The sequence below is a fragment of the Zootoca vivipara genome, chromosome 9 (assembly GCF_965207765.1).
Source record: "Zootoca vivipara chromosome 9, rZooViv2.hap1.1, whole genome shotgun sequence".
In the NCBI taxonomy this organism is placed as follows: Eukaryota; Metazoa; Chordata; class Lepidosauria; order Squamata; family Lacertidae; genus Zootoca; species Zootoca vivipara.
Window position 1 is genome coordinate 42,133,106 of NC_142592.1, and position 13,495 is coordinate 42,146,600.

Sequence of the window (13,495 nt, forward strand, 5' to 3'; positions counted from 1 at the left end):
GTACAAATGTGGCTATATGACTATTATCACAAGGGGTAATGCAGCATATGAAATACACCATATCAGCTTTTTCTTTTAAAAAGTATTTTATTTTTCTGTGTAAATTGCTTTGAACACCAAAGAGTAAGAAGTCTAAAATTTCAAAATGGGCTACTTCCCTTCACTTACATGGGTATAAATTATTTTGTGTACACCAGTACTGCATTGCTTTATGCTTTTAATGGCAAACCATGGTCTGGGCTAATTCCTCTTCTCCCACCTTGTATTCTTCAATTCACTCACTTACTTCTTTGTCAAAACAGGCAAAGTTTTGAATTCTGCAAGCCATAGTTTATCTATGTTCAACTATGGCTTCCAGTTCTGTTTGCAGTTAAATTGTCTTCCCAGTATAAGATACAATGATTTATGCAAAGATGTGTACTTAGGTTGCCCCCTCCCAAGAGGAGGATACAGTGCACAAACCTGACACCTGGACACAAAAGTGGCAGAAATTATGGCTTCCCTTACATGTGAAAAGAATCATAAAGTGCAACCAAGTTTTAAAAGTCTCTACGCATCAGATAAAGGGCCATGGACAAGTATAGTATTCACTCAACTTTCCTATCCAACAAATAGTATTCATTTACTTCAGGAATGTGCACATCTACACAGACCACTGTAGCCATAGCCCTGCCACAGCCTTTTAGTCAGACTAATGCCAGCACCTGCAGGTCCTTGCATGCTGGCGACCAGAAGACAGTGAGGTTCCAGCAGAGAGAGGGATGGAAGGAAGGAAGGTATCCCTCCTCTGAGGGGGAAAAGAGAGAGGAGGTGTTAAAGGAAATAAGAAAATAAGATAGGCATTGACATGTAATAATAAATAAGAAAACAAACTGGGACTACAATAGAAGGGAGTTAAAAGAGGAAAGCTATTATGGAAGAAGTGAATGTAAAAGAACCAGGAAAGAGGAATGAAAAAAATGTCAGAGGCTGCTAGTCACAAAAAGAATGGAGATACAATTTGGAATAATAATACTATTAATAGTAGTAGTGGTAAGTATCCTGTCCACCTGACTGGGTTGTCCCAGCTACTCTGGGTGGCTTCCAACATACCAGTATATAAAAACACAATAAAACATTCAACATTAAAAAAACTTCCCTATACAGGGCTGCCTTCAGGTGCCTTATAAAGGTTGTATCTCCTTATCTCCTTGACATCTGATGGGAGGGCATCAACATCATCACTTTCTCCTGCTATCTAACCCATCTTTGGAAATTGCTAGTTATTTGCCACATTTCCTCATGGAAAGGAGTTCCACTGCACACCTTTACTCAAGCTAAGGATAACATTTTTCTGGAGGTATTGTGACAGCCTCCCTATTGTAGGCAAAACATGCTGATCCAGAGGCTCTTACAGATTTTCCCTTTCCACAACCACATGCCTCTCAACCCATATTTTATAATTTGTTCTCCCATTCTTCTTTCACAGACAACTTATACCTTTTTCTTCCCTTCCAAAAATGCCCTTTTCACTTGTCTCAGGTGGACTATTAGGGTAGAAAGGCCTAAAGGTAAAAGGTAAAGGTAAAGGGGCCCCTGACCATCAGGTCCAGTCGTGTCCGACTCTGGGGTTGCGGCGCTCATCTCGCTCTATAGGCCGAGGGAGCCAGCGTTTGTCCGCAGACAGCTTCCGGGTCATGTGGCCAGCATGACAAAGCTGCTTCTGGCGAACCAGAGCAGCGCACGGAAACGCCGTTTACCTTCCCGCCTGAGCGGTCCCTATTTACAGTATCTACTTGCACTTGGATGTGCTTTCGAACTGCTAGGTGGGCAGGAGCTGGGACCGAGCAACAGGAGCTCACCCCGTTACAGGGATTCGAACCGCCAACTTTCTGATCCACAAGCTCTAGACTCTGTGGTTTAACCCACAGTTCCTGAAAAAACTAGTACAGTTGTACCTTGGAAGTCAAACGCCTCGCAAGTCGAACATTTTGGCTCCCAAATGCCACAAATCCGAAAGTGATTGTTCCGGTTTGCAAACATTCTTTGGAACCTGAACGTACGTTGCGGCTTGGTTCGTGAACGTTGTGGAAGTCAAATGGACTTCCGGAATGGATTCCGTTCGACTTCCGAGGAACAACTGTAATAGGTGAATAGCTTCTGGGCAATTTGCCTACCATTACCAATATGCAATTGCATGGGGGGGACGGACATATTAGGCAAGTTCAACAGTGTACTCATTTTGTCCAGGGGCAACTGCTAAGCACAATAGGCCTGGCCAGTACATCATACAAACCAAGGACATGCCATAAAATGAGCTTCGGATTTGTCACAGAACCACTCCAACACGTTTGGCAGAGAAATAACATAAGAAATGGTTTCCTCAAGAGCAGGTCACTCTAGCGAGATTCATGGCCAACTGGAGATTTGAACCTGCATCTTCGGAGTCTTATATAATAATAATAATAATAATAATAATAATAATAATAATAATAATAATAATAATAATAATATATTATTTATACCCCGCCCATCTGGCTGGGTCTCCCCAGCCACTATGGGCGGCTTCCAACAGAAAAATAAAACACAGTAATCTATTAAACATTAAAAGCCTCCCTGAACAGGGCTGCCTTCAGATGTCTTCTGAAAGTCTGGTAGTTGTTTTCTTTTTTGAGATCTGTTGGGAGGGCGTTCCACAGGGCAGGCACCACCACCGAGAAGGCGCTCTGCCTAGTTCCCTGCAACCTGGCTTCTTGCAACGAGAGAACCGCCAGAAGGCCCTCGGTGCTGGACCTCAGTGTCTGGGCAGAATGATGGAGGTGGAGACGCTCCTTCAGGTATACTGGACCGAGGCCATTTAGGGCTTTAAAGGTCAGCACCAACACTTTGAATTGTGCTCGGAAACGTACTGGGAGCCAATGTAGATCTTTCAAGACCGGTGTTATGTGGTCTCGGTGGCCGCTCCCAGTCACCAGTCTAGCTGCCGCATTCTGGATTAATTGTAGTTTCCGAGTCACCTTCAAAGGTAGCCTCACGTAGAGCGCATTGCAGTAGTCCAAGTGGGAGATAACCAGAGCATGCACTACTCTGGCTAGACAGTCTGCAGGCAGGTAGGGTCTCAGCCTGCGTACCAGATGGAGCTGATAGACAGCTGCCCTGGACACAGAATTGACCTGCGCCTCCATGGACAGCTGTGAGTCCAAAATGACTCCCAGGCTGCGCACCTGGTCCTTTAGGGGCACAGTTACCCCATTCAGAACCAGGGAATCCTCCACACCTGCTCGCCTCCTGTCCCCCATGAACAGTACTTCTGTCTTGTCAAGATTCAACCTCAATCTGTTAGCTGCCATCCATCCTCCAACCGCCTCCAGGCACTCCACACAGGACCTTCACTGCCTTCACTGGTTCTGATTTGAAAGATAGTTAGAGCTGGGTATCATCCACATACTGATGAACACCCAGCCCAAACCCCCTGATGATCTCTCCCAGCGGCTGCATGTATATGTTAAAAAGCATGGGGGAGAGGACAAAACCCTGAGGCACCCCACAAGTGAGAGCCCAGGGGTCTGAACACTAATCGCCCACCACCACTTTCTGAACACGGCTCAGGAGGAAGGAGCGGAACCACTGTATAACAGTGCCCCCAGCTCCCAACCCCTCTAGACGGTCCAGAAGGATGTTATGGTCGATGGTGTCAAAAGCCGCTGAGAGATCCAGCAGGACTAGGAAACAGCTCTCACCTTTGTCCCTAGCCCATCAGAGATCATCAACCAGTGCAACCAGGGCCGTTTCAGTCCCATGATGAGGCCTGAATTCTGACTGGAAGGGATCCAAATGGTCCGCTTCTTCCAGGCGTGCCTGGAGTTGTTCAGCAACCACTCGCTCAATCACCTTGCCCAAGAATGGAAGATTTGAGACTGGGCGATAGTTGGCCATATTAGCAGCATCTAAAGATGTTTTTTTAAGAAGCGGTTTAATGACCGCCTCTTTTAGCGGGTCTGGGAATACTCCCTCATAGAGGGAAGCATTTACCACCCCGCGGAGCCCATCGCCCAGCCCTTCCCGGCTCGCTTTTATTAGCCAGGATGGGCAAGGGTCAAGGAGACAGGTGGTTGGTTTCACTCGTCCAAGCAGCCTGTCCACATCCTCGGAGGTAACAGATTGAAATTGATCCCATGAAACATGACTAGACAGGGCTCCAGCACTCTCCCGCCCCGGCCCTGCTCCCACAGTGGAGTCTACCTCCCTCCGAATCTGAGCGACTTTATCTGCAAAAAACTTTGCAAAAGCATTGCAGGAGATATTGGGGTCCCTACCAGGCCCCGATGACGAAGGTGGTTCGGATAGATTGCGGACCACCGGGAACAGTCTCCTGCTGCTGTTTTCTGCAGATGCGATAGAAACGGTGAAGAAGGTCCTCTTCGCCATTGCCATTGCCACTTGGTAGGCTCGAAGTTGAGCTGTAGCCCGGATTCAGAATGAGTATTCCGCCACCGGCGCTCTAGCCGTCTCAACGTATTAATAGCTAAAGGGTTTCATAAAAGTGTTTGTCTTTCTCTCCCATTACAAACACAAGACTAACAGAAACAAAACATTTTTCCACCATGAGCAAAAGAAGCACAAGCCAACTTATCCTTGTGAGCCCAGAGGAAACAAAGCCCAAACGTAAAGTGGCCAGTTTGACAACTGATTCCAAGAGGTTAGCTAGCTTGGAATATCTCAAATAAAATAAAATAAGAATTGGACTGGATCACTTCAAACAAGTACTGTATTACTACAACACTTTTACTTTAACAAATGTTGTACAACCAGGGCTTCTTTTCAGCAGGAACTCACCGGAACAAAGTTCTAGCACCTCTCACATGAACACCGTTGCCATTCTAAGAGAACGAGAGAGGTGAGCTCCGGCACCCCTTTTTCTAGAAAAAATAGTACTGTGTACAACTATTCCTCATTCATCTCAATAACCAATTATAAAAATTTACCTTTTACTGGGGCAGAATGTAATTTGCCTAAGACTCTGAAGAAAATTGCTGAGCAATAATTTAGAGTGCACAACTGATACTAAAATCATTCAACATAATTGACTGCTCTGGGTCTCTGTAGCAAGTATTAGCAATTACTCAGGAAAAGCTCCAAAGCATACTGAAATGCAAAAGTCCATGTTCAGATATCCAAACAGTAGGGACAAGGTTGGATGATGAACAGTTTGCATGTGCATACTCTCTAGCTCCTATAGTATCTACATCCCATCATTGGGCTCTCTCAGTACCACAATCCATTCAGTGTTATCCAAATTAAGGTACTAATGTGTTTATCTGATTGTGAGAAAGGCCATAGCTCAGTGATAGCACACACATTGCACAAATTACAGTACTCAAGCACTTCCAGTTATAAGATCAGGTAACAAGGCTGTAAAAGCAAGAATGGATGGTACTGGTCCAAATGGATGAGTGTTCAGACTCCATAAAAAGCAGATTTATATGTTTTGTGCCAATACCAATCTTCCATTATTAATTTTAGCCATGCAACTTGCTTCATACCTGTAACAAGTAGCAGTTATCCTCTGATAAGTGGCTATGTCACATACATAAATGCTGCATATCACCTCACACACTTGAGCAGAAGGATTACTTGTAAATACCACAAACAAATTGCACATGCCTAGGCTGCAAGCAGAGCACTATGCTTGCCAAGCTGGGGAACCAGCACCATGACAGCTGCACTAACAGGTCTCAGTGTTCTGGCCTTTAAACCTCTGAAGAATGTGTGAAGGCTCCACCCCCTCTAGCCTTAATTAAAACTACCATCATACAACACTTAATTTCAAATCACAGGTAACAAGTGGGCTTTCAGAGAAGCATAGGTGAACACTGCAAAATTTACAAGCAGGAGTATAACACTTACTGTTAATTATCAGGGGACAGTGTTTTGTGATTGTGTTGGTAGCCTAATATGAACTGTTCTACAACCTAGAAGATCTAGACTGAAAAGGTTTACAGTATTCAGAATACAGATTTATGCTGCTGCATTTTCAAGATGGGCTACAGTTACCAATGCAAATACAGTAGTAGCTATAATGAATAAGTTTTACACACTTACTTTCCATCAAGTACTTGTTCAACAAAACAGTAATAATTTGTGACATTTGCAACTCTGGCTATAAAGCTAAAACTAGATAAACTAAAGATATTTTATGTTACTCTAAGTGTTATATGCACTTCTTCAGTAGATAAGCTTCTTAAAAGGTTGATTTAAGCCAGTCCACAGAAGTTACTAACCAATAAAATATGTCTAGTTTACACATCCCTATAGTATTTACAGTTCATCAGTGGTCTAGAAGGAACACTCAGCTCTTTCCAGTTTACAAAATCTTCCCTGCCCATTTGCCTAAAGGCAACATTTTCTTGTCACAACCAACCAGGTGAGTGACTATCTACATCCCCATTTGAAATGTGTATATTGACCAGGAATAATTGCTGCATAAAGATAAGGAAAGACTCCAAGATATAAATATTCCCATGGAAACAATATTCTTGTATTAATTGCCACATTTTATGTTATTGTTAATATCAGCACAGGACTAAAATAAGACTTTGCATGTATTTAATCTTGATCAATACAATGAATTATATCTGAAAACACCATGTACACGTTTCAAACCTAAATATTCACAGTAATAGTTAATCGTATCAACATTTACCCTACGGTAGTCTCATTCTGTGAATTCACTGACCTTGGAACCAGCTTCCGACAAAATTTCTCCCTCATCAGTTTGCATGGGAACAGAATCTGTGCAAAACTCTGCTGAAACACGAAATTCTGCCTAAAAATAAATAATGGAAGGATGTTATAATAAAATAGTTGGAATCTGAAATTTTATGATTCATACTGCACATTGTAAATACTGAAGATTCTTAGGCCATTAAAAAAAATCACCCAGATTGCAATCAGGGACATTCAGTGACTGGCACAAATGTCTCAGTAGTAAAGGCACGAGAGGCCCAGACAGGCAAGTGGGGAGAAACACGCACATAAAGAAGTTTGGAGTTGGTAGATGTAGTCTTTGGAAAGGCTAGTAGTTATTCACTCATCTGCTAATCATATGACTATTTCAGATTAAATAGTTTTAAGAAAGAACAGGTAGCCAAGGTTTGGGGGGAAATGGCCTCAAAGGCCAAATTAGGACTCATGCCAGGGCTAATTAGGCCCCCGTGCTGGAGAGTGCCAACTCATGAACTAGAGGATAAGGAACCCATCTCTAATGCCTACTGTGCTGAAGTCTCCAAATGCATGCAACTCTCTCCAGTATTCAATTATGCCACAACTTTTCAGCTGCACAAATGATTACCAGTAGTCTCAATGACTGTATTATTGTAAGCAGTAAAAAATTCTTTTTTATCTTAACATGACATGCTAAAACTGTAAATACAAAGCTTCACATGAAACGGGACAATATAAAACATTTCTCTAATAATAGGCATTCTGCGTGACTTCTCTAGACCATCATCAATGTATCATAATTCCCTGCAAAAGAGAGAATGTATTCCCTCAATTTCATGACTTATGTCCAAAGATAAAACAACTGCCAGTACACCTTTACCTTCTCTACCCACCTCTGCCTTCTACTAGTAGTGCACTTGCATTTTAAACAGAAGTTACCTCGACAGCTTCTCAGGGCTGCTGAAGCCCGAAAGGACCCATCCCAGCTACATTCAGTGCAAAAGTCAAACCACTGCAATAAAAAATAAAAAATATATTATTCAAAGCACATAAGCACAACATACAAAAATTCAACTCAAGAAACAAAGCAACATAAGCAATCCTGGTTGCTTTTTTGCAGTTGGTATTTTTTTACACCTGGTAAAGATGACAGGAAATTCAAAGTCTGTAGTTAGACTTGATCATCAAAAAGAAATATTACATTCCAACACTGTCCTATAAATTTGCATAATAATGGAACTGGCTAAAATGCATTGTGGCTGTTAAGATCAAACATTTCCACATACTAAGTAGTGTACTAAATTATACCCTGCAACATCTAATCACCAAAAGAATCCAAAAGATCGTAACCAGAAAGTCATAGTAGGAACCACTAACATGCAATTCTGCAGGCTGACATGAATGAAAACCATCAATCAAATTGTAAATTTAAATTTTTCTTCCCAAAAAGTTACATTGACATACATTTGATTCCAAAGAGGGCTGGCACTAAATACATATTTGCATAAGGGAACATGTTAACTGGTAGTTAAGGGAAGTGGCAAATTAAAGAAAGTTAACATGTTTTAGGGGGCAGAATATATATCTTCAGAGACCTCACTTCAAACCTCTACACCAAAGAGGCTGCAAATTACTGTTGACAAGCATTTCAGATTTTCCATCAATCAAGCTTTCTGTGTACGTAGTTAAACCCATATTAAAAAGAATGCAGGCATACTACCACAGTGCCGGTTTGGGTGGCTTGATTTCTGATTTTAAATATGAAATGAAAATGCAGATCTATTTCAAGGTGGATGTTCTCACCTGTATATTATGCTCAGACCTAGATTAACAATACTATGTACTAGCAATAGTTTCTTTATGAGATTCACACTAATATCAAGCACATGTGGTATATGTTAACATAGCATATGAATTAAAACATTTTAATTTTTGAAGAACAGCAAATTGTTCAGTTATAATGATTGCAGAAAAGTTTGGAAAACAAATACTCTTGCCTAATACAACGCAACAGCAGCATCTTGTTAGCCACTGGCAGTGGCAAAGCATATACCTTTGCTGCCCAGGGCGGATGCACTCCCGAGGGGGCGCGACGTGGAGGGTGCCCTCCCATGTGCCACAGTTCAGGGTAGGAGAGGGGCAAGGAAGCTGCTGCTCACTCTCCTCATGCTCTCCGCAGCTGGGTCAAACATACCCGGCAACAGAGCTGCTGCGGCCGGGTGTGCCTCGCCATGGCTGAAAAGGGCTGCTCTCTTCCACCAGGTCAGAAGAGCTGCTGCCGCCGGGCACAAGGTGTGCCGCCCACTTGCCTGCCATTTTGTCACCTCCCTGTCATGACACCTGGGGCGGGCCGCACCCACCACACACCCCTTCCCATGCCTCTGGAGCATAAAGATAAGTGAAGGGAACTACAGTAGAGTGGTTGCAGCACTATCCAGTGTTCTCAAGCCTGTACAGGTAGTCACTATCACAGATGAATGCACAATCAATTTTATGGTATATACTTTCCAAGGTGACAACTTGTTTCAGAACAGCAAAATGCCTTTTATCAACTACGGTAACATACATGCAAATAAGTATTTGCATATTTAAAAACAAAATTTGCATTTCCTAAGGAACATACACAGAGGCTGGGAATGACTGCTCTAAAAACAGCAAAATAACTAGAGCTGATTACGAAGAATGGCACACTTTCTCATGGTAGTCACTATTTTTTATACAAAGTAGCAGGGGGTTAAAACTTAAACCAAAGATGGGGAACTTTTTTCAGGCCCAAAGTTATATTTCCATGTTGTAAAGGTATTGGGAGTAGCCTTTCAGCATATAATGAGGCCAGACAAAAACAATCAAACACCATTACTCCCCTTCCACACACACCATCCTTCGGAGTCTCCTCTTCAGCAAATCCACACAGATCAGCTAAGGTGAGTATTTTCATCCCCATATGAAGTATTAGGTATGCTCACCAGAAATGACCAAAATCATGCACTCCCCCCTGAGTAAGTCAAATTATATTTTTTTTAAAGTGGTGGGGAATCCTTTGTCTGCTGGTTGATAGGTAGGACCACCCCATCTGGCTTGTAGTCACCTCTTCACTTTTCCCTTCCCCCCACAGCAATTAGGGGGAATTGGAGTAGAAGCCACAATGTCTGATCAGCGGAGGGGGTGGAAAGTTTTCCAAACCACAGTATCATGATGGGGGTAAAATGCACGTGTCAGCTTCAGCTTCAGGGGTGTTCCCAATAGTGGCACAGTGGGCAATTTACCACCCTGGGTTAAATGGAACTCCCCACCCTCAGAAAAGGGTGAGACATAGCCAAGAGAGAATGCTGGAGGCTAGATAGTAAAGTCTGGCAGGCTGAAGGTTCACCACCATGTTTTAAAAATAAGGGTAGCTAACTGTGGCTTTCCAGATGTTGCTGGACTACAGTTTGCATTATTCCAACCACTGGCCATGCTGTCTGAGAATGCTGATAACCAGAGTCCAGAAACACCAGGAAGGCTCCAGGCTAACCACCCTAGTTTTATCCCCAAGAAACCACATAAGCCCCGGAACTTGAAGTGTCCCTGAAAAACAAATAATGGTGACCAATTTAAAGTTTTTCACATCAAGTCCTGTAGTACTCAATGATAAGCAGCATCAGAATATATATAAAGAACAATTAGCTTAAAAAAGATTCACAGAAGCAGTGGAAGTACAAAGTTCAACATTCTCTCTGTACTGTACTGCATCCAGATGGGAAGGGCAATAACTCAAGGACTGAACCTGGGAGCTTCGGCTTGTGTGTTCTAATCCCAGCAACTCCATGTAGGGCTGGGATGAGCTAGACCAGGGGGTTCCCAAACTAAGGCCCAGGGGCCAGATGCGGCCCAATCACCTTCTAAATCCGGCCCATGGATGGTCCGGGAACCAGCATGTTTTTACATGAGTAGAATGTGTCCTTTTATTTAAAATGCATCTTTAGGTTATTTGTGGGGCATAGGAATTTGTTCATTTTCCAAAAAAAAATAGTCCGCCCCCCCTCAAAGTCTGAGGGACAGTGGACCGGCCCCCTGCTGAAAAAGTTTGCTGACCCCTGAGCAAGACTGACTCAGTATAAGGCAGCACCTTACGTTCTTAAAAGTTTAATCCAAATGATAAAACAAATTGATAAGCTTTGAGTCTGAGATCATACATTACATGTGATAACTTTAATATTACTACTGGATCCCCTGCTGATTAATTTACTACTGATTGATATTTATTGTTTTACATTGGTTGTTTGAAGTTCTTGTTAGCCACCTTAGAAGCCATCTTACAGGAAAAATCAGATAGAAATGTTTTAAAGTAAACAAGCACTTTACAGGGTAACATAAGAAGAACCCAGCTCCCTGTATCAACTGCTTACATGAAAGACAAATAGGAATAGAATAGAAGGTATAGACCAAAATATGTTTGTGTGTAGCCCCATGCATGAGAAACAATGCTTAAGGATGATGTGAGGAGTCCAGCAACATTTGGAGGGCACCACGCTGGCTATCCATGTGCTGAATTATATTGCTTACCAATAACTACAAATGAACCAAGTGATACCTAAAGAAATGGCACCAGTGGTTGTCTTTACCTTAACAAGATTTGGAGTGGTAATACACAGAAATAAAGCAGTCTCTAATCTCTTTTTATGCAGCGGGACAGTTTCTTCTCTCTTGCTATTGTCATTTAATGTACTATATGAGGAAAGAGAAAATGTTTGGATGCAGTATTAAAACTACATCCAAACAAACCTCAGAGTCAGTAGAGCATGGGACTCTTAATCTCAGGGCTGTGGATTTGAGCCCCACATTGGGCAGAAGATTCCTGAATTGCCGGGGGCTGAACTAGATGACCCTTGGGATCCCTTCCAACTCTACAACTCTACAATTCTATGATTCTATCATTATATCCAAACCCAGACAAATTGATCAGTCTGAACTTCGGTTCAGGGAACCAAGTACTATAAAATGGCCACCAGGCACCTACCTTTCTTACAAAGTCATACAGTATGGAGGCCTATGGGCTATGCATTATCCACATGCTAGTTTTATCCTGTATTTATTTATACTGTGTTTATATCCTACCTTTCTCCAAACGGATCAATGTAGCATACAAGATTCACTTCCTCTCCCTTTTATCTTCACAGCAACCTTGTTACTGGCCCAAGGTCACCCAAATGAGCTTTATGGCTGAATGATGTTCTTAACCTTAGTCTCCCAGTCCTAATCCAGAACTTTAACTACTATACCACACCAGCTTTTAGCTGAGGTTATGTGCACTCACCAGAAGTGGATACATGAAGAACACCCAATCTTTTCTCTTTTTTCAGCCTACCACCTGCAATATGAAGCACTTAGGTCAACAAGAAGTCCATCCCGAACTTTTACCATGATTAAGGAATGTTTTTGTACAGATTGTAACCATGATTAACACTAACCAATGTTGATTTCACAAGACCCCTGTCTGAATTGCTATCCTCAGTGCAAATTGGGTCCCCTACATACGAGGCTAACCCTCAAACTAGGGAGGCTAACCCACTTCCATTGTGAATGGATAGGCACAGCATTGTTTTTAGCCAAGGCTCTACTTATGCTAGGCAATGAAAGTGGTTTGTTCACAAAAAAGAATTCTGTGATTAAGAGAAGAGGAGTTTGGATTTGATATCCCGCTTTATCACTACCCGAAGGAGTCTCAAAGCAGCTAACATTCTCCTTTCCCTTCCTCCCCCACAACAAACACTCTGTGAGGTGAGTGGGGCTGAGAGACTTCAAAGAAGTGTGGCTAGCCCAAGGTCACCCAGCAGCTGCATGTGGAGGAGCGGAGACACAAACGCGGTTCCCCAGATTATGAGTCTACCGCTCTTAACCACTACACCACACTGGCTTGATAACATCAACATTGCTATCTGAAAAAAGCAACTTACTAATCAACTCCATATTACTTAGCCACAAAATTCTGGCCTGGCCTTTATGGACATGCAGGAGAAAATTCCAGCTGCCACTCCCTGCCCCATATCAGAATTAGAAAGGTGAGGGAAGACACTGCTCTTGGCTACCCTATAGTGTACACTCCAAGCAATCCAAATAATAAAGTTTGAACTACCGGGTAATAAGATTTTTGGTAGCATTATGGTACATATAAAAGCAAAAAAGAAAAATTATGGAATTTATACTCCACTTTGCAAATAGTCTACAAAGTAGCTGATAATATACCAAAATAATAAATATTACAATTTTAAAATGAGTAACTATGATATATTTTGTTTCCATATAGTAGAAATGCCATGATGAAAGCATTATTATAAAGTTAAAACTTGGATCGCAGGCACAAATGCTGCAGAAAACTCTCCTTATATTCAAGGGGGGGAACCAAATGTATTATCGCAATTCAGAATAGAAAAATCAAAAGGTTTTACTTCGTAATAAAATCCCTTTTTGTTGTTGTTGTTTAGTCGTTTAGTCGTGTCCGACTCTTCGTGACCCCATGGACCAGAGCATGCCAGGCACCTAATTAAAAATAGGATCCCACCAAGGGTATACAACTGTATGGACTCTGAAGGAAATTGTACAGGCAAACCAATTACACTAGGATAGGCATTTCCTTCACTACAGTACTTCTGAAATATCATATAGCAGCTGAAAGACAAGAGTGCTGCACAGAATCTAACAAAGCTCAATGTAAATAATTAGCATTAGTTTGGAGTAATCGGAGAATAAACTACCCTACCACTCTGTACCCACAACAACATGTTCTTAAGAGTTTAGATAACTTCAGAGAATA

General features: G+C 42.2%; 1 protein-coding gene across 18 annotated transcripts in view; it reads right to left on the minus strand.

The window, feature by feature from the left end:
* The window catches only part of TNRC6B (trinucleotide repeat containing adaptor 6B), a 100,755-nt gene that overhangs the window by 85,643 nt on the left and 1,617 nt on the right, over positions 1–13,495 (minus strand). For 10 of the 18 annotated variants that reach the window (XM_035128452.3, XM_088676636.1, XM_035128448.3 and 7 more), the window contains exons 2-3: positions 7,642–7,714; positions 6,716–6,805 (exon numbers count right to left, since the gene is read on the minus strand). In XM_035128452.3, the coding sequence (XP_034984343.2) occupies positions 6,716–6,750 (35 nt within the window). In that variant the 5' untranslated portion in view covers positions 6,751–6,805; positions 7,642–7,714. Of the gene's footprint in view, positions 1–704; positions 788–4,295; positions 4,536–6,715; positions 6,806–7,641; positions 7,715–11,998; positions 12,053–13,495 lie in introns of those variants that run through there. The other 8 variants (XM_088676630.1, XM_088676626.1, XM_088676625.1 and 5 more) reach the window with 4 other exon arrangements.